Source organism: Monodon monoceros, unplaced genomic scaffold (genome assembly GCF_005190385.1).
Source record: "Monodon monoceros isolate NGI ecotype Baffin Bay Population unplaced genomic scaffold, NGI_Narwhal_1 Super_Scaffold_6, whole genome shotgun sequence".
Lineage (NCBI taxonomy): Eukaryota > Metazoa > Chordata > Mammalia > Artiodactyla > Monodontidae > Monodon > Monodon monoceros.
In genome coordinates this window covers 24,008,403-24,030,099 of record NW_021703783.1, presented here as the reverse complement: position 1 = coordinate 24,030,099, position 21,697 = coordinate 24,008,403, and the positions used below count along the sequence as shown (strand labels likewise).

Sequence of the window (21,697 nt, the reverse complement as noted above, 5' to 3'; positions counted from 1 at the left end):
CTTACAGTTCTAAAAATAACACTATATTAAATTGGTAATTATATATGACACGAATATTCTTCTGCTTTTTAACTTTATTCTATTTTTTAAATGTAAAAATACCACTGACTGACTTCTCCATCTCGGTGCACCTCAGGTATTATATTTCTGTAGCACGAGGGAGATCTCCCCTGAAAAATGCTGCAGCTGGGGATACAGAGTCAGGTTAAGACCCAAATCGTCAAAGAAAGTTGTCAGAATACTTTCCTTAAATCCTCCATAAACACAAATGTAAGCTGTCCTTTCTGTGAGGAGTGGCTCTCATATTTATACCTAATAGGGTGTTATAAAGTTTGGGATTGTTTATGCTGGAAAATCAGAACACCACTGGTGGAGCTACCATATGCCTTCACAGCTTTCTGACCATTGAGTTACCCTCGACAAGGTTTCTACTATTTTCACCTCGTATGATGGGAGCAGAAATGTTACTGGAAGAGGGGCCCCTTCCCAGGTCCAGAACTGGGCTCTTGTCTAATACTCAGAAATGAATTGTCCGAGGAGACACACGTGCTGACAAAGCAAAAAACTTTATTGGGAAGGGGCGCCCGGGCAGAGAGCAGCAGGGTAAGGGAACCCAAGAGAACTGCTCTGCCATGTGGCTCGCAGTCTTAGGTTTTATGGTAATGGGTTAGCTTTCCAGGTTGTCTCTGGCCAGTCATCTTGTTTGTGCCCATATTTGGTCTGACTCAGGGTCCTTCCTGGTGGTGTGCGTCTCTCTCAGCCAAGGTGGATTCTAGCATGAGGGTTTCTGGGAGGTGGGCAGGACATACTATGGCATCTCCTCCCTCCCTCCTTTCGGCCCCTCCTGAATTCTCCTGGTTAGTTTTTGGTGGCAGCACTGTGTTCCTTATCGGGACCTCCTGTTGTGAGACAACTCATGCAAGCACTTATTAATGTGCCTGGCCAGGGTAGGCGGTTTCGGTCAATGGTTCCCTAACAGAAAATCCACCCAGCCATTCAGCTCTTCCTATACAGAAACTCCCATGAAATGACTCATTCAGTAAGCCCAAAAGAAAAGATAGTGGCCCTACCCAAATAAAGTGCAGAAGACATTGAATGTGTACTTGGCCGGTAGCTTGTTGATTACCTTAAAAAGTCAGGTAAAAGTGAAGAATCATAAAACAAATCGTGCACACTCTTGAATGCTTTATTGTACCCTAAAATTTTACGTGTATGTCCATTCACCAAGTCTTCTAATGTCAAACCAAGTTTTTTCTTTGAGTAAGAGTCTACTGATTAGAATCTGCAAAAAATACAACCACAGTTCATTTCTGTCGTGATCATTTTTAAAGTGGAATCAAAATGTACAGGCTATCTGAGATTTTTCTGGTTTTTCTCCTCCAGCCTTTTACAATTAATCTTACATCGAATTCAACAGCAATTTTTTTGAGTGACTTCCCTGTTTTGAGTATTTCCAGAGTATTTTTTAGTTTTCATAAAAATCACAACTCTCTTTTTTACTTTTATATTTTATCAGTTTGCAAGGTATTTCATTATATTGTGCAATTGCAATAAACAACTAGAATAAATCTGTTAATAAGAACAACTGGCTCTTAGCAGTCATGTAGCTTAACTTAAGGGAGCAGAAGGGCCCAGGCTTATAGAGAAGGTTTATTATGTTATAGGCATCCACCAATATGTTTTACAGAGAACAGAGAATATCTGCAAATCTGATGACACAATTAAGAGACTTTTAAAAGAGTCTTCATTATAGGTGATAGAGTCTCATGGAAATTGTTTTTCATCTTATAATTAGATTTCTTGCAAGGCTCAATTACTGGTTGGTTAATACGGGCTGGTCATCAAGAACCCTGAACCTGGGAATGAGAATAGAGTTCACCTTTGTTCAGGTGGATCAACAAAGTCTCTTCACTGTCAGCAGGAAAATGCCCCGTGTTTCACTGAACATTCGTTCACTTAGAGGTCCTCTTCCCCCCAGCCTCTACAGTAAGCCCCTGCCATACCTAGACTAGCTGATGCGCCCCTGGTGGTTGGATATCAGCCACATGCAGGATTTCATCCTTATAAAAGGGCTGTGATCCTCAGTCACCCAGATAGCTATTTTCTTTTCACAGGTGTGGTTTCACATGAAATACACAGAAATCATCTAAGGTGTCCCCCCTCCCATAAGTCCTATTGAGTAGGAGATGCATTACCCTGCCCTGAGGGAACTCAGGTGTGTTTGGGCAGCCTTGGTATCCTTAGAGGGGCCTTGTCCACTCCTAATGTATCTGCTGTTGATGTTTTAAATAGAAAATCTGAAGGGAAAGAAAACTGTGTTCATGGGGGGGGGGGGGGGTTGAAGTCCCTGACCAGGCTCTTCTTATTGGTATAACTAAAAGGAAAGAAATGTACTTTTAAAACTCCTGTACAAAATAAGTCTACAATTGATATTTAATTGGCTAACTCGTGGGAAAGGAGAAGCTAAAATCTTTCTGATTGGAATTTTTTAAGGCATAAAATAGAGACTTTTTATGATAACAGTACCCACTGCTCTTATTCTTTGTATTCCCTCCTGTGTGGATAACTGGAAGTCTACAAAGAGACTCCATTAGACTATAATAAGTGTATGTGGGAGAAGGAAGTAATAAGACAATGATTATTGAAGAAAGCCATATCGTTAGGGTGTAAAGAAATCTATGTCTAATGAACCCACTGTTCATTGATGTCCTGAGTATATCAATAAGATTATTATAATTCCTTTGAAAAATGTTGTCTATAAAACTGGTAGAGTTTGAACTTTTTTTTAAAATCAGGATTTAATGATTATTTAAGAAGTCCTTCTTTACCCAGGCTATTTTGAATGAACATTTAAAATAACTCTCATGACTACAGGTGGCCTTAGATACCAGCTGCCATATATTTCTGGAAAGATTGAAAATTCCAATAGCATTTGTTAACCAAGTTTAACAAGTGGAGAGGGGTTCTTCTGTTGGTGTGGTACTTTTATTTATAAATGTCTAAATATGCTTTCCGGTAGCACAATTGAAATCATGTTTGTTCCTTTTTGTTGATGAAACTATATTCTCACTATGTATGTTTTGTGTTAATTAAGTCTAGCAGCTTTATTCACTAAATCCAAGAAATTGATTTAGAAATTCATTTAGAAAACTAGAATTTTAGTCATATTGTGGCCATACTTACGGACTATATTTCAAAATGAAAGTTCTATAATTTATATTCAAAAACATCTGCTCTCTCTTCTTTCTGCCTTAAACCACCATTTCACTTCAAAACCTCACTGCGGTTCCCCAGGAAACAAAATCCAAGGCAGAGATTAGCAAGCAGGAAGTTCATTAAGGAGTGCTCTCTGGAACGCCAGGGAAGCAAGATGGGCAGAGGGGGAAGGAGAGATACAGTGCATTTTCAGGGGCTCAGAGGAGCCCTTAGGGAGCTCTGGAGATGGGGTGGCCCCTCAGAGTTGTCATGAAAGAGATGGAACCTTTATACCCGCTATCAACCAATCACTGGCCCCAGGCAGAGAAGAGCAGCCTCGGGTAAAGCAATGCCCAGAGAAGAACTCAGCTGTGAGCTGTCAAGTGCCTCAGACTTGAGGGGTATCTGGGTGGTATAAGACAGCACCCACTACACTGGCTTAATTGATGATTTCTTATATAAGTAAATATGACAGTTCAACAGAATATCATTTAGATTTTTTGTTAAAATGAGAAGAGTGGTGTTACCTACCTCATAGGGCTGGAATAATTCACATACAAGGTGTAAAGCAGTGTCTAAATACCTGGGCATGATAAACTCGGTGAATGTTATTAATACACCCCCAATCTGACCACTTTTCTCCGCCTCCACTGCCCATCATCTCTCACCTGGATTACTGCAGTGTTCTCTGGTTTCCCCTATTTTCACTTCTCCTTCCTCCCCTCCTTCAGTCTGTTCTCAACCCAGCAGCCACAGGGAAGTTCATAGTAATCCTGTGCTCAGAACGTTCTGCTCGCTCTGAGAATCAGGGCCCCGTGCAGTGGTCTCCACGTCCTGCACCATCTGGTCCCCCTGCCTCTCAGACCTTACCTCCTACTACACCTCTTGCTGTCTCAGCTCCAGCCAGACGGGGCTCCAGGCACACACCAGTCATCACATTCTTATGGCAATTGGAAAAAAAAATGCATGACCTAAAAGTTGAGAGTTACATTTTATTCCGGGGACAAAACTGAGAACTTAAGCCCGAGACACAGCATCTCAGATAACTCTGAGAGACTGCCCCGAAGAAGCAAGTGGGCGGATCCAGGATGTATAAGGGTTTTTGCAACACAGACCAGGTAGTCAGAACATCAAAAGATTACTGTTAATTAAAGAAAACCAGTTATCTCAAGTTAAGGAATTTAGTGCTTTTCTGTGTGTGGGAAGATGCAAGAGTCTGGGCTCACTGAAATCACTCCTTTGATATGCACCTGAGCTATCTGGGGACAGTATCCTGTGCTTTCTCTTCCTGAGTCTCCTCGGGGTGCGCCACTGGGGGTGGCTGCAGCTGCCGACTGCTAGATGGTGGGCATCCTGTTTCTATCCTGAGTTCCCTCAGGGCTCACCATCCGGGTGGCTGTAATGTGATGGCTAGATGGCTGCAACATCCTTTGTTTACTGATACTGGCAGGGAACGTTTCTCATTCACACATATTATAGAGACTCTGTATTTGTCCTTCCTTCTTCCCAGAACACTTCCCCTCCTTCTCTAAATGGCTGCTTCCCTCCCTCCCTTCAGGACTCTTCAGGTGATGTCATCTTGTCTGCGAGGCCTACCCTGGTCTCCCTGCCAACCCCAGCATACCCTGTTCCTCTGCTTCGCTTCATTTTTCTCCACTGCAGTTTCCACCCTCTAATATGCTTACACACATTTAACACCCCTAGCTACTGCCCATTCCCATTACATGCCAGTGGTGACCCCCAATTCCTGAGGTGGATCTTCAGGATTCACACACGCCTTTCCCTCCCCACCCCTCATGATGTCCTTGGTTGGCACTTATTAACTGCAGACATGGACACACTCTTCCTACCCACCACTGTCTTTTTTTCCTAAGTCAGTCTAACAGCCAGAGTGCTATCCATGCTGCGATAAAGATTCTGTGAGCACATTGATCTGCCAAATAAGACTTTGAATCTCCTTACAACCTTGGATGTAGCTCTTAAAACTGTGCGTGTCGGGAATTCCGTTTGGTGTTGAGCGTATCGGAAAGGCTTGAAGGAAATTGCTCTGGTGCCTGTGGGGATCATTTGCTTTAGATGATGAAAGATTGACAGACTTTGTTGGAGTGAGTGCTTGACAAGGAACATTCCTACATTCTTAAAATGAAGAAGGCCAAATGTCCTTCACAGCTGAGCACCTGCGGTGTGGGACAAACGGATGGATACAAGACAACCTGAGTGTGCATTGGGTTAGTGATGAAGAAATAATGGAGGTTATTTTGACTGATGGAAGCAAGTCAGAGGCCTTAGCAGTGAGGAGAATGATTTTTTGGAGGATGAGAAATCCACATGAAAAGAGAGCTGGCAGCTTCCTGCTGGCATGGGTTCATTAGGGCTGTAGAGAGAGCCAAGTACACCCACCCAGAGGTCCTGTAGCCAACCTCCGAACATCAAATGTATGGAGTGTATCAGGTATGAGGGTGGACATCTTATATCCACCATCCTATCTGTTCACACAGAGGATTAATATGTTATGGACCTTATCGTTATAGAGAGAGCAACTAAAACACAGACATAAGTTCAAAGTCACACAGCAAGAAAGTCACCCATGGCTTCTGACTCCAATCACAGTTATATTTCCACTCCACCAAAGTAATTTCCCATTCATCTGCCGCAAAAACCAAAGTTCACCACGGTCACCCCAAGCCCTTGAGAAAAGGTAAAATATGTTCACTATTTTCTATTTAAAAGAGCAAGGAAGGGGCTTCCCTGGTGGCGCAGTGGTTGAGAGTCCGCCTGCCGCTGCAGGGGACATGGGTTCGTGCCCGGTCCGGGAAGATCCCACATGCCCTGGAGCGGCTAGGCCCGTGAGCCATGGCCGCTGAGCCTGCGCGTCCGGAGCCTGTGCTCCGCAACGGGAGAGGCCACAACAGTGAGAGAGGCCCCGCATACCGCAAAAAAAAAAAAAAAGTGCAAGGAAGTATTTAATTCAATACATTTCCCAACCTCCAGAGGAAAATTCTCAGGAATCAGGAAAATTCAGCCACTTAAAACGAGTCATTTCCTGAGGGCATGGTTTTACTCTAAATTGTTTTGAAAAGTCAGTTGGGCGGAGTCTTCCTGGATCTCTACTAGAGGTCATCCATTGTGAGAGATCAGATAATTTAGTTGGCCCCTCACTGGAGTGTGTCCTACTTCCCTAAATTGCATTTGAGGTTTTTTTTCCAAGACTATCTAATGGATGGGAAGGAGCACGGTACCAAAATAAAGTGGCAAGACTTACTGCTGGGTGTTAATGGCGATTTCAGACAATTAAAGAAGCAGACTGGTAAATGATCAACGTCATTCCGGTGCACTTTAATGACATGATGATTCAAATTTTATGATCAGGCGCTTGAGAAATGGCAGGGACTAGAATGAATGAAAATATGCTGCGGATGCTGCTGACTCCTGAAATGAAGTTGACTTTGGGTATTTTTTAGTTCTGTGAAATTTGGATCTCATGGTTGAAATTTTTTCCCAGTCATGTTTTTCTTTTGGATTCTTTTTTTTCTCAACAGGAAATAGAAAAAATAGAAAATAAACATCTGACCTTAGCATACTTAACCTCAGATAAATTAATGTGTGGAACGCAAATCAGATAAATAAATCAGGGTGTGTGTATTCTGAAAGGAAATTGCAAAGTGGAGCACATGATACATGCAGTCTTGCTTGAACAATGAAATGCCTTAGAAGGTACTCAAGTAATGAAAAAGTAATAGAATTCTCAACTTTTGAACAGATTGTACAAAATTTAAAGTAAATGACTGAATAAAATATAAAACTAAACTTTAGTCATATACATCTTATCTCGATGGATCTTTAGTTGAGATTGAAGCTTAAGAACAGTAGATCGGAGAGCATGTATCTGTGCCTTAAACACTTACCGGATGTTGTTAGTTCCAAATAGCTTCCCATGATACTGTGCTTTTTAGAGATACCATGAGTATTTTGTATGGCAGGAGACAAGTTTTCCCAGCGAAGAAGAATCTCAGCCACGTTTCCTGAGTATTGATTTTATTTCACTTCTGTCACTGAGAAGTAGTTCGTATAGGATCATAGCTGAATGGACTGGCCCAAGGATAGAAAGGGAAATTATTCTGAATGGAAGCTCTAATTGATAGCAGTATATTTATTTGCTGAAGGTTGAATGACTCAAGGGTTGTTTGGGAAAATAAATAGATTTACAGGAACCATCTGACTTTTAACACTTAAGAACACAACTTCTGCAAATATTTCTTTTTTTAAAAAAGTAATTTATTTTTTCTTTAATTTCTCCCATCCTCCCATTCTTCAACTGTAAAATAGTACAATAATTCTACTTGAAGAATTAGAAGGTTAAATGAGATAGTATATGGGAAAGCACTCTAAAATGTAAAGTATCACTAATACGTGCTAGCTTTTTTTAGACCCATTTTCTTTTGCTCCTGCCTTCTGGTTTTCACTTAGGCAACTGTTCCCTCACAGTGATGATTTCCTGTTAATATGTTGCTGGTATTCATTCTTCAGAGATAAGTTGTCTGGGAATGGAGGAGAATAATAATGTCCTTAACTACCTACTTTATGAATTCTGCTTAAGGAAAGGCCACCAGATAAAAAGTAAGAAGCCCTTCAATGCTCAAATGGGAATATAAATCATAGAGAATATAAATCGAGAATATAAATCATACAATACTTGAAAAATATTCTCTTCAGCTCATAGAATTATATCTCTATACCTAGATTTCTTTTGTAAAGAGAAAGAATAAACGTTCTTATACCCCAGAACTATTTGACAATATTATACATTTTCCCTATAATAAATTTTAAAAATTTAACTCAGTGAAATTTTAAAACATAATAATAAGGAAATAGCGAGAGAGCCCCCATATACAATATAAATGTTGAGTAAGACTGAGAAAGAAAATTCCAGTGGCTGTTCACACTGGTCTTAAAAGAACAGGCCTGGGGCTTCGCTGGTGGCGCAGTGGTTGAGAGTCTGCCTGCCGATGCAGGGGACATGGGTTCGTGCCCCGGTCTGGGAAGATCCCACATGCCGCGGAGCAGCTGGGCCCGTGAGCCACGGCCGCTGAGCCTGCGCGGCCGGAGCCTGTGCTCCGCAACGGGAGAGGCCACAACAGTGAGAGGCCCGCGTACCTCAAAAACAAACAAAAAAAACAGACCTGAAAATTACCACTCTTCTCCTTTTCAGTGAAGCTTTTGTCAAGGTTCTTTACATGGGGAAGGGAATAATCACTACCAGAACTTTTGTAAAACATACCTGTAGGTGTCAAAGTCAAGACGCACTTAATTTATCCTGACAATTGATGTAGCAACATAGACATCTCTTAAATTATTCATCTTTCTAACAGAGAATTCCCCTCTTGGAGACCTCAGGGTTGAATTAGACCCAAGCTCATTTAAACAAGTTTACTTAAAAAGTAAGCACACAAAAATAAGTTTCATCCTTGCATAGGTCTTCAGTAAACAAGAGAAGAGTGTATGTTTTAAGAAAATGTCTACATCTATATAAAAATCAAAAATAAAAGTGATGATAATTTTTTCTTGACCTGCTTAAAGAACCCTTTTTATGAAATTCAGCTTTGTTTCATAAATAATGTAATCCTTGCTCATGATTAGGTGAACTTAATCAGATGCGCAGAGGGAGGGGCTGTTGCTAGCAGACCTTTACTATTACCAGGAGTAAACAATATGACACGTTTTCCAGGTGGAGGGCTGTGAGTGGCAATAGATTCAGTAAATCACTATAGATGTCAGCAATCCCCTTCCTGGACAGGTTGGGACTCTGTTAACACAAAGCCTCTTCGCTGCCTGTGCCTGACCACAAAGCCCTGTCCTAAGCTTGGAGCACAAGGCATGCTAAAGACCTTTTTTTCTCTCATAGTATTTATATTTGTTTCTCTTTACTTCCCTTCTCACTGCTTGTTTCTGTTTTTGAGAGTTCATTGTGAACTTATGTTCTGTTTCTGGTTTGAAAAAAAAAGGGAGAGAAAAATTTTTGTAGTCAGTGAACTTGGAAAGTATTATATCAATACATGCATTCCTTTAAATTTATTTATTTCTTTATTTTGGGCAGCGTTGGGTCTTCGTTGCTGCGCGCGGGCTTTCTCTAGTTGCGGTGAGCGGGGGCTACTCTTCGTTGCGGTGCACGGGCTTCTCGTTGCGGTGGCTTCTCTTGCTGTGGAGCACGGGCTCTAGGCACACAGGCTTCAGTAGTTGTGGAGCGCAGGCTTCAGTAGTTGTGGCGCACGGGCTTAGTTGCTCCGCAGCATGTGGGATCTTCCCGGACCAGGGGTTGAACCCGTGCCCCCTCCATTGGCAGGCGAATTCTTAACCACTGTGCCACCAGGGAAGACCCAATGCCATTCCTTTAAATGGCAGTGGGATGGTGATAAAGTCCAAAAAGGTGGGCTGATAAGCAGCGGGAGAGGGCAACTGCGTGACAGGGAGTCCATCGTAGATGCTCTTACTGAATTTAGGCTGTCCTTTCCCATATTTAGTGCTTTTGCCTCAGACATTTATTTTGAGGGCTCCAAAGCCTATAAAGAAGTAAGGAAAAGACCAAGTTTTAAGAAATTGCCTCTTCTGGGAAGGCAGAGGTCACCAGGATGCTTTCTCTTGCTGTTTGTCCTCAGAGAAAAAATAAGAACTGTTCTCACCATGTTCACAGGACCCCCCTCTTAAATCTTTTGGAAGTCAGAGAGCTTTGCTCAACATCCAAAAATTTTTTTTAATTGGAAGAATTAAAGTCCTGGCTGTGATATGCTCTCTGTAACCATTCCCAAAGTAATTCTTAGACACAGCTTCCCAGGAGGCTGTTCTGGGCATGGAATGAGTGGGCAGGTATGAGAGCATCTTCTCTTAGCTCTGATGTCCTGTAGATGCATCTATGAGAGAGCACCAAGGACTTGTGTACCCCAGGAACTGTGAGGGTGGGTGTTAAGGGACTGGTACCAGGTACCCTCAGGTTGTCTTTGCTAATTAAAGGTGACTAGAAAGAAGCAAACACGTTGTGTGTGTGTGTTTTTTCCCAACTTCCTCTCATAATGTATCTCTCCCAACAGCCTACAGAATTATTGTGAATAATTAGGGCTTTCAAGCCTTGGGAGGACATAACATTCATCTGAATTGATTCTGTCCCTTATCATTCAGGAGGAGCATTACACAGATTGTCTTCCTGAAAATACTGAGGGATGCTAATAGCTGAGCTATAAGGCGGTAAGGAAGGGAGGATTACATGGCCCAATATACTTAGGAAACTCTGGGTTAGGCAAAAATAAAAAAAAAAAAAAAAAGCTATGCAGCTTGTCTTCCTTGACCTTTTAATAGGAACCCCTTCTGTCCTCAAATTAAATTGATCTTCTTAGAAGGTACGGAACAGGCTGGGAGGGGGCAAGCATGGCATTTGATTGTCAAGAGACTTGACAAGTACAGATCCTGTTTTTATTACTTGGGCATTACCTTGCCTTTCCTACATTAAAAGCCAGCTCCACAGGCTTATTCAAAATCCTCTGGGTGACAGGGATGGAGTGAGCCTGTTCGAGGACTAAATACGTCGGCTCTGAGCGCAGCAGAATCAACTCAGCTGTGTGAGCAGCAGCAGGCTGGTTTGCCTTCCTCATAGTTTCTAGTTAAGGAAGTAAACTGATTCTCTTCCTTTCTTAATCACCATAAATTTGCCTTGCTGATGTGTACGCAGTCCTCCTTTACATTTGCTTTTGAACATTATGGTCGCTGTTTTCACGTCATTGTGCCTTTTGAAATTTTTATATGTTTGTCAGGATTTTCATTCCCAGCCACTATCAGAGCAGGTGGTGTCAAATAACAGTAGCGGGGAAATGAGACAAAATGGAATAGGAGAGTCAAGGCGGAGAGCCGTTTGAGGGAGAACATTTATTTTTATGGGGAGACGTTTGTATCACCTTCTCAATAATGGCGGTTTTACTGGTGCTCCAATTCAAATATATTCATGAAGATCCCTCATCCAGGGAACGCCCAACATCTTGTGTAAATAGTGGGCATTATACAGGCAGCTAGTCAGCAGTCCCGCTAGGCCAGAAAGTCAGCACCGGTGGCAATGAGGATTTTCAGTCAAAGGAAGTTGAAAGTAACTGTAGGCTCCAAGCTAAATTTATTTAACCCCGGTAGATTTGCATACTATTTATTTTTGCACTCTTTGGGGGTAACTTACTTATGCCACCATGTGTCAATTACTTGCTTTCCTGCCATGTTTATTTGCCTGCAGGTGCACAAACGGTTGACTGTTAAGATGTGACATAGACATACCATTAAAATAAAGGAAGAATTCAGTGTTTCATTTTTGTTGTGGCATACCTGGGGTGAGGAGGGGAGGAGAAAAACAAGCAAATTGTGACCAATTTTGAACAATCATGGCTTAATATTTCTAATTGTTCAGGTTGTATCCACGCCATGCAAGTGCCCTGAACAACCTTGGAACACTGACCAGAGACGCAGCAGAGGCAAAGATGTACTATCAGAGGGCTCTCCAGCTAAATCCACAGCACAACCGGGCTCTTTTCAATCTTGGGAATCTCCTTAGGTAAGTAGAACGTGTACCTTTGATCAGAAGACCTTGTAGTTTCAAGAAATCCTTTCCTTTTCAACACTCATTTGGTTGTGGTGTTATCTCCTCTTCCTAGGGCAGAATAGTTAGGGTTTTCAAGTTTTGGGAGGATGCAATATTCATCTGAATTAATTCTATCCTTTATCAATCAAAAAGAGTATTTCCCAGAGTGTCTCTCTGGAAATATTAGTTCTGGGAGATGTTCATAGGTTGTCTGTAGAGGGCTGGGAAGAGGGAATGGCTACATGGACAAATAAACTTAGGAGATGCTGAATTAAGCAAAGATAGTTCCTTTATTGCAAGAATCTTTAATATGCTAAATGCCCTGTGAATATTCAAGAAGGGAGTATGGAATACAGCATTTCCCAAAGTCAATCAATTTTGGTAGGCATTTCCCAAGAATTTCATGAATATACTTGGGAAAAGTGCTGGTCTAGGAAAAGCAGCATGCTCTAAAGGTGAGCGTAACCACAGCTCATGTGCAGTTTGTGCTATAGGTAAGAAACAAACTGAGGCTTTCTTGGAATTAGCAACGGTGACTCTTGCTCTCGGAAGACCTCCCAGGCATCATCACTGGTGTTTGCTTTGCACTCACTGCCCTGGAAAAGACTGATAGTGCAGTTAGTCTCCCTGAAGACAAAGGGGTACTTTTGCATCTTGTATTTTTATTAGTATAAAGTCTAGGCAAGTTGGTGATGGCAATGTTAGTGGTAGTAGTGGCGATAATGATAGTGGAAATGGTGGTGGATATGGAATTTAACTTCTACGCTTTAAAAAACAGATTGACATTAGAGAAATGCAAATCAAAACTACAATGAGGTATCACCTCACACCAGTCAGAATGGCCATCATCTAAAAATCTACAAACAATAAATGCTGGAGAGGGTGTGGAGAAAAGGGAACCCTCTTGCACTGCTGGTGGGAATGTAAATTGATACAGCCACTATGGAGAACAGTATGGAGGTTCCTTAAAAAACTACAAATAGAACTACCATACGACCCAGCAATCCCACTACTGGGCACATACCCTGAGGAAACCATAATTGAAAAAAAAGTCATGTACCACAATGTTCATTGCAGCTCTATTTACAATAGCCAGGACATGGAAGCAACCTAAGTGTCCATCGACAGAGGAATGGATAAAGAAGATGTGGCACATATATACAATGGAATATTACTCAGCCATAAAAAGAAACGAAATTGAGGTTTTTGTCGTGAGGTGGATGGACCTAGAGTCTGTCATACAGGGTGAAGTAAGAACAAGAAAAACAAATACTGTATGCTAACACATATATATGGAATCTTAAAAAAAAAAAAGAAAAAAAGCTCTGAAGAACCTAGGAGCAGGACAGGAATAAAGACGCAGATATAGAGAATGAACTTGAGGACACAGGGAGGGGGAAGGGTAAGCTGGGACGAAGTGAGAGAGTGGCATGGACATATATACACTATCAACTGTAAAACAGATAGCTAGTGGGGAGCAGCCACATAGCACAGAGAGATCAGCTCTGTGCTTTGTGATCACCTGGAGGGGTGGGATAGGGAGGGAGGGAGGGAGGGAGACGCAAGAGGGAAGAGATATGGGGATATATGTATATGTATAGCTGATTCACTTTGTTATAAAGCAGAAACTAACACACCATTGTAAAGCAATTATACCCCAATAAAGATGTTAAAAAAAAAGATTGAAGACATCAGAAATGGGAATAAAAGGGTGAACATGGTTAGAATCAGAAAGTAGTGATGCATTTATCTGTGCTTGTTAGGTTGCTGACAATCCACACACTTACTGAATGGTTTCCTTGTCTCTGAACTTCACAGAGCACATTTGGTACCTTTAGGGCTAATGGTTTGCTTTGTTCTTTTATCCTCTCCCTAACAGGATGGGCTTAATTGCCACAGTACCTCAGTGGATGCATCTTCTTCACGTTATTTTTTACTCCTTGAATTTTATTGTATTTTTTTAAACATCTTTATTGGAGTTTAATTGCTTTACAATACTGCGTTAGTTTCTGCTGTATAACAAAGTGAATCAGCTATATGTATACATATATCCCCATATCCCCTCCCTCTTGCATCTCCCTCCCACTCCTTGAATTTTACATATGCATAGAGATATTAGTCCTTTTTCTTAGTGTGCGCATGTGTTAATGCATGTTCTTATTTAATCCCATTTGAACAGAAGCATTGGGTAAAGTAATCACAGAACAGCCTAACATCACATAAGGTGATAGGTGCCATCCCAAGTCTGAAGTTTTGTTTAAGAATGGCTTTATCCATATACTGGAACACAAAATCAAGGGAATACTCTACCAAAATAAGGAAATGCAAGGAAAGTACAGTTAAAATGAAAAAAATAAAAGTATAAATCAGCAAAAAATAAATGAACTTAATAAATTTTTTAAATTAGTTTAGGGAATTCGCTGGTGGTCCAACGGTTAGGATTCTGCACTTCCACTGCAGGGGGCACGGGTTCGATCCCTGGTCTTGGAGATCTAAGAACCTGCATGCCATGTGGCCAAAAAAAAAAAAAAAATTACATAGCATGTTAAAATTTTAAACAAATTGAGAGTGATGAAAAACTAGTAAATGAAGAAGTACACACTGTGACAGAAAAGCCTTTTAGCACTAGTACGTTCTCTTTAAAAATAATAGCAAATCAAAAGCTGTGGGGAAAATGTGTTCTCGTTATTGTAGATAACTGTTTACAGGTCAATAGGGTGCTTTTATTTTACTCTACTATTTTTATGAGGTCTTATTTATTTATGTGAAGTTCTAAGGACTCATTTTTAAAAGTCATTGTTGCATCTGTATGTGTCCAGCTTAGAGCCCAAATAACTTAATGGGTGGATAAAGCCTGTTCATGTCTTTTAGGATACCAGCATTATATAGTACTGATTTCAAAAATAGTACAGATGAGTATTTTTTTTTTTAACAAAGAAACCAGCTTTGATGGCCTGGATACAAAATGAGAGTTCTTGTTAGGAGTGATATCCTACAGTTGTGATTATCACACTGTGCTGAATGTGGCCCTACTTGGAAATGGTGGCAGAGATTCTTTTAAATTTCATCTTGCCCAGACCTGAACGAGAGATGCATACTGCAGCCTTCCTTTTTCAATTCACATATTATTGCCTCTGACTATTACCTTGAATTAGTGTATGTGAGTTAAGAATACAAGAAAATATTTTTTGGAACATAACAATGGCTACTTTTCACAGTAGGTGGGGCTCCTAGATACTCAACATAAGATTTCTCTCTTTTTCAGTAAAATCAACTCAGTGATTATCCAAACCAAAAACGCTTCACATTTGTATAAGACTGTATAAGAGTGCTTTTTTAAAAAAAATAATAAAGGCCGGGGCTTCCCTGGTGGCGCAGTGGTTGAGAGTCCGTCTGCCAATGCAGGGGACACGGGTTCGTGCCCCGGTCCGGGAAGATCCCACATGCCGCGGAGCGGCTGGGCCCGTGAGTCATGGCCGCTGAGCCTGCGCGTCCGGAGCCTGTGCTCCGCAACGGGAGAGGCCACAACAGTGAGAGGCCCGCGTACAGCAAATAATAATAATAATAATAAAGGCCTCGCAATGACTCTTTTAGATAGGGAAGAATAGGAACCAAGAATAGGAACCAAGGTTAAGTGCCAGGTACAAAGTCACCCTTGTTTACCTTCTGCTCTTTCACATTAAACAGAGAGCAAAGTGGCTCCATCTGTGTAGATGAGTCTTAGAATCCAGTAGAATAAAATCATGATAGTAGCTAATATTTATGTAATATTTTCCAGTTTACAGACAAGTGGATTTTATAACCATAATTTAATTTAATCTTGAACACTACTGTGAGAGGCATTCTCATCCTCGTCCCCATTTTACAGATGAAGAAACCAAGGTTTAGAGATTTCATGTGACCTTGGCCCAAGCTCTGCTGACCCAGGATTGATTGCCTGCCCTGTCCTATTCACTTTCCATTACCCATGCTGCCCAAATAACTCTCCAATCCAAAAATTACTTAATATTTAGCTATTAAATGGCATGTGATTTCCTTTTGGGAGGAAGGAACTTCCTGTTTTTTTAATCAGGAAACAGTAAGGTTTGTTTCCATTATGTCCTTTAGTAGCAGAGAGAGGTGACCCAGAAAACAGCAGAACTAATCCACGTTTACTCCACGTTGGATCTGCTTTCCTTTCTGCTCTAACTGGCAATGGGTCAAAGGCATAAAGAGGATAAGAATATTTTAAATATGTTTTTATTTGATCCATTTTACTATTTAAGTTTTATACCCTATCTATTTCTCGTTAGGCAGCTAACTTTTAAAAATTGTGTTCTTTTTTTGTAACCTAGAACTTCATGTTCCTTCTAAGAACCCAGGTGATCTCCTTAGATATGAGTTTAGATTTGATCATCCCTGAGTGGAGGACACTATCACTTTTCCTCTTTTATAAATGAGAAACTAAAATTTGGAGAAGGTAAGTTAGGTGCCAAGGTCCCTTAGTGAGGAAATAGAGTTTGTGGGAATTGAACCTCAAACTTTCTGTCCAAGTACCCTTGCCCTTAATCACCACACTCTACTGCCTCCTTGTGGCTCATCTCAAAACTGAGATACAGCCCAGAGCAGCCCTGCCCAACAGAAATACAATGACAGCCAGAATCTATAATTTAAATTTTTCAGGTAGCCATATTTTAAAACATAAAAAGGTGAAATTAATATTAATAGTATATTTTATTTAACCCCAGTATATTCAAAATATTATCATTTTAACATAATTAATATGAAAATTAATTTTTAAATTGAACATGTAAAAATATTAATGTGATAGTGTACATTCTTTTTTACAATTAATATTTGAAATCCAGTGTATGTTTTACACATACAGCATACCTGAGACTAGTCATATTTCAAGTGTTCAATAGCCACATGTGGTTAGTGGCTGCTATATTGGACAGCACAGACCTTTATTAATGACCTTGACTTTGAGAGAAATGAGTTTTTGTCCAGACCAGAAACTCTAAATAAGATGTGATTCTGTCAGAGCATCCCAGAAACCTTAGAGCACTGAGGACAAATTCCATTTGAATTCTTGGAGTTATGTGACAGACAGCTTTAGACCTGTTCACAGCAGTGCATGTCACTGACTCTTATCTGAATATATTTGACCTCTTTCATGACCATTTCCCTGGACTTTGAAGCTAATCTGTTATGATTCTGTACAGCACGTTTACAGTGTGACAGATTGATAACAAACAGCTTTCCATGCCAGCATTTTTAGTTTATATTAATTATTGTTGGCTTTGCTTGGAACCTAAAATGTAAAAGAAAATAGGCAAGATTAGCATACAGTTTTTATGGATGAAAGAGCAGAAATCCCTGATGGCTCAAGAGAACATAATAGAATACTTTAATTCAGGGCATGGGAAAATGCTTCTGTGACTGCTTGGGTAAAACAGTGTCTGGTATTTGCTACTGAAACAGAATATTTTCATTTTAAAGAGTCGTATTGTCCCTCCCATTGCCAAAATTACCTTCTATTCACATAATAGGATATGGGTGTTATATGGGTGTTACAATAAATCTTATAATCAAAAGTCAGAAGAAAATGAAATAGAATTTCCAAAATTGAGCTATTTAGCAGATGAGTTTGATAACAATATACATTTTATTTTCTTTAGGCTAATCCTTTAGAAAATTGAATTTCTAAAGAATAAAAGGATGTGGAAAAAAGGGTAACCATTAGCTCTGAAATAAATTTCAATGTTTGGGATAAATTTCCTTATAGCTTTGGCATTAGCCACACTGCCTTTTATTTCATAAAAAGGAAGTTTATACACTCAAGATAGCAGTTCTCCCCTTTCTCTACCTTTTACCTGAAACCCCAGAGAATCCAAAATGCCAGCCCACTGGATAAAGAACAACTTTTTGAGGTCCTTCTCACCACATTAGGATGTCAACTTTGGGTGGGCAACTTCTGCATCCTCCTCTTGGAATAAAATCCTTCTCCCACCCCCACTCCTGTCAACATCCAGGTTACCTCCAGTCTTACTTATCTGTAATCTTAACTCCATTGCGATTTCTCCTCGGGGTCTTTATGTAGTTCACACCTGTCTCTCTCCAGGTCTTCTTCTCCAGCTCTTTTGAAGCCCAGTCCAGCAGCTCATTGCCACCATCTCCATCCTCATCAGGGCCATGTCACAGCCTTGTACATTCTCCTGTCGTCCTCAGGGACTCTACAACCTTTAGTGAATTCGGTTGCATCCATCACCCAGTTCCTCTGCTGCCTTCCCTCCAGGGCCTGCCACTTCTGCTCTACCTTGACCAGTCACCAACATGGCCATGCCATGGGCTTTTTAATTAGGCACACCTTTTCATTCTCTAGTGCCTCAATTCTGAAAGGTTTCTCTTGGCCCTTCACTTATTAACCTCTTCCCACCCTTCCCTTCCCCTCTCTGTCACTCCTTCTGACCCTTGGAAGGGGTCGTGGGATAACAACCTGCCACCTCCAAGCTCTCTCTGTGCTCACATTGTCTCTCCCTTTAAGACCTTGACGTTGACATGACTCCCTTCTGGGACAAATGTTATTTCCCTCTTACTCCCTCATTCCTAGTGGCCCTGCTCTTTACCATTGTTAGAACCTCTGTTCTGATTTTTATGCGTATAATGTGTAATCCCATCTCTCATTTATCTGATCTATTTCATTAATGTATGTGACATCAGCTTAGACTCACACCTTGACCATCATTTACTTGCTCAACGGTGCCTCCAACTCAAGATACCCGCCCCTATTGCCTGCATTTTGTAGGCAGACCAATAGTTCTCAACTTTTTCTCATTATCACTCCTCTCCCCACCCCGGGAACCACTTTAAGCCTTTTTCCCTAATCACTCCCTCCCCCAATTAAATAAATACTCAAGGACAAGATTTGTTAGGTAGTGTCAAGCTTTGAGAGACTGAAGACCACTGTAATAACTAATTTTATTTTTATATGTAATCTAACATTATCTTTCACTGCACTGCCCCCGCTCCAAGAGGTGGTGTCTCTGTATGTGTGTCCTAGACCCTCATCCAGTCTCTCAAGTGTTGGAGGTAAAAACATACATCTGAGTCTGATGGGCCCCTTACAAAACTCTGAAGACAGCATTGTGGGGGAAAAGCAGGATCAGGAGTTAGAGCTATTAGAAATTCATCCCTTATGGTCTTATAATACCTCCCAAATATTTTCTGTTTTCCTAATATAAGTATCCTTTGTTCCCCTCCTCAGTGCCTATGCACACACCCAGGAGATGACATAATCCTTTACTTTTACTAAGAATATTCAAGTCATTTAAGGTTAATTTTTGCAGCTTCCCTTCTTCCTACCTCATTTCTTACATATTCCTAGATGTCCTCTTCTTTTGTTCTTCCAAGGGAGGAAGGGTTGTCTTGCCTCCCTAATAAGCCTAGTGCTCACACCTGTGGTTATGTGGGGGGTTTTTGCTTTTTCTGTTTTTTTTGTTTTTTGCAGTACGCAGGCCTCTCACTGTTGCGGCCTCTCCCGTTGCGGAACACAGGCTCCGGACGTGCAGGCTCAGCGGCCATGGCTCATGGGCCCAGCCGCTCCGTGGCATGTGGGATCTTCCCCAACCGGGGCACGAACCGTGTCCCCTGCATCAGCAGGCGGACTCTCAACCACTGCGCCACCAGGGAAGCCCAGTTATGTGGTTTTTTAAAACTGAGGCGTAATTAAACGCAAAAGTGCACAATCTTTAGTGTTTGGTACAATGAGTTTTGGCAATTTTATATACTGTTGTAATTACTCCCAAAATAACATAGAGAACATTTCACCCCAGAAAGACCCCTCATGCCTCTCTCCAGTAAATTTCTCCCTCCCCTGAGGCAATCATTGTTCAAATTTTTTCACCACAAACTAGTTTTAGCTTGTCATAGAACTTCATTTAAAGGTGAACATTACATACATACTTTTTTGGCATCTGTATATTTTCTGTAGCATGATTTTTTTGAGTCTTATCCATGTTGTTGCATGTTACATTTTTTTTTAACTGACGAGTAGTATTTCATTGTGTAAATATGCTGTAATTTGTTTATCCATTTTCCTGTGGGTAGATACTTGGTTTGTTTATAGGTTTGTATGTTTAGTATTCTGGGATAAATACCTAGGAATAGAATTGTGGGTAGATGTATCTTTAATGTTTTAAGAACCTGCCAAATAAACAGTTCTCCAAAGTAACTGTACCGCTTTTCACTCCATCAACACTGGTGAGAGATCCACTTGCTTAGCATCCTCACTAACATCTGGTGTCGTCAGTCTTTTTTATTTTAGCCATTAGTCATTAGTGTAAAATCCACATGTGTTCTTGATTCTCTTTCTCTACCTTTCCCTGTCCATTATCATGGGCATTCTCTTAGGTCTTCAGATTCTTCCCATTGCACAAACTTCCACATGCCCCACATTCCCTTGGGGAGCGTCTCTGTTCAGCTACTTCCTCAAGTGGTTCTCCTCACTCCTTCCTTTCTCTGATCAAATTGGCGAGAAGAACGGTTGGCACTTGGTGCTTCTCCTTCCCACAACCTGTTCATTCAGCCTTCGGTGGAGCTGCTCTCTAAACATCAGCTGTGAATTCCAAAGGTTCTCTGGGCTCTCACTCCCCATGATTTCTCTGAAGTGAAGAATATGATCCTGTTGACCTCCCACTGTTTTTGAAGCTCTTTATTTCATTTTTGTATTATAACACATTGTTTCTTTTCCATTTCCAATATCTACTCTTCTTCCTCCCTCCCTCTAAATGTCATTGATTCTCCATCACATACACACATACAGTCCAAACGTATGAACATTCAGGACTTCCCATAATCCTGCCACTTTCTTCCTTATTTTCTGCTGCTCCCCACACTGTATAAACCCAGACACCCAGCCAAACTGACCCCTGGTCACTGTTTGAGAAATAGAAACATGCAAGCTACATTTGAGAGAATATTACAGAGGTTTTAAAGTAACAGCTCTTCTAGTTCACCCAAAATATTGTTTCATTTGCATTTCATCATCTTATATTCCATGTCTGCACATAATCCCTAGAATTATCTAGGGAATGATGAGAACGTTTACCTACTTCCTCAAGATTTGGGAGTTATTTGTATCTAAACAGATTGCTAATTATTAAAATATTTTTGTAAGTAACTCTCCCGCAGCAAAACTCTTCTCAGTCACGCTGTGTTTACCAATGATTTGAGCATGAGTGAGTTGTTTTAAATCCATAGTGTGGTTTGCAAGGAAGAAGGAAGGGTCCCTTTTCTCAATCCTTGCTTTTGCTGTGATGGCTGCAATAAACACTCCTGAGGCCAGAAGACAGTTCTGCACAGGAAGTACTGTCAGGGAGAGCAAGCTTTAATTATACGCTCTTGAAGGCATTGGAAGGTCATCATTTTCTTTCCTTGCATAAATATTTCTGACAGAGGATAATTAAACAGACCAGACTGCTTTGTCAAGTATAGGAGTTTTCAGTGGTCTTTCCTGTCCCGAAAATCACTTTCCCACCCCTTTAACTCTCATAATCTTCCCTAGCCTCATTTGCAATCTAGTGCCCTTAAGCTCCTGTGCTGGGGAATGACTTGGAACAACTCTTGACTCATAGCTTAAAGAAGGTACAAATCAGTTAAAAGAGTACTAGAAATGCAGGTATTCACTGGAAATTTCTTCTTGCGTACATTGTCTTACTTTAGAGAACCAGGCATATCAACTTTTTATCACAAACCCAGTAAGAGATCAACTTTGCCCTGACACAGAGACTAAATTCAGAATGTAAGTTGTTAGAGAGCCTCAAAAAAATCTAAAAATGCTCTGTGTAGACCAGGAGGAGAAATACCAAGGACAGAAAGAGAAATATACATGTTGTCTGTGTCCACTCTGACTCACGC

General features: G+C 40.9%; 1 protein-coding gene across 3 annotated transcripts in view; it reads left to right on the top strand.

The window, feature by feature from the left end:
• Positions 1-21,697, top strand: part of TMTC1 (transmembrane and tetratricopeptide repeat containing 1) — a 260,748-nt gene that overhangs the window by 196,272 nt on the left and 42,779 nt on the right. For all 3 annotated transcript variants that reach the window (XM_029204345.1, XM_029204346.1, XM_029204347.1), the window contains one exon: positions 11,630-11,773. In XM_029204345.1, coding sequence (XP_029060178.1) covers positions 11,630-11,773 — 144 coding nt within the window. The remainder of the gene's footprint in view (positions 1-11,629; positions 11,774-21,697) is intronic.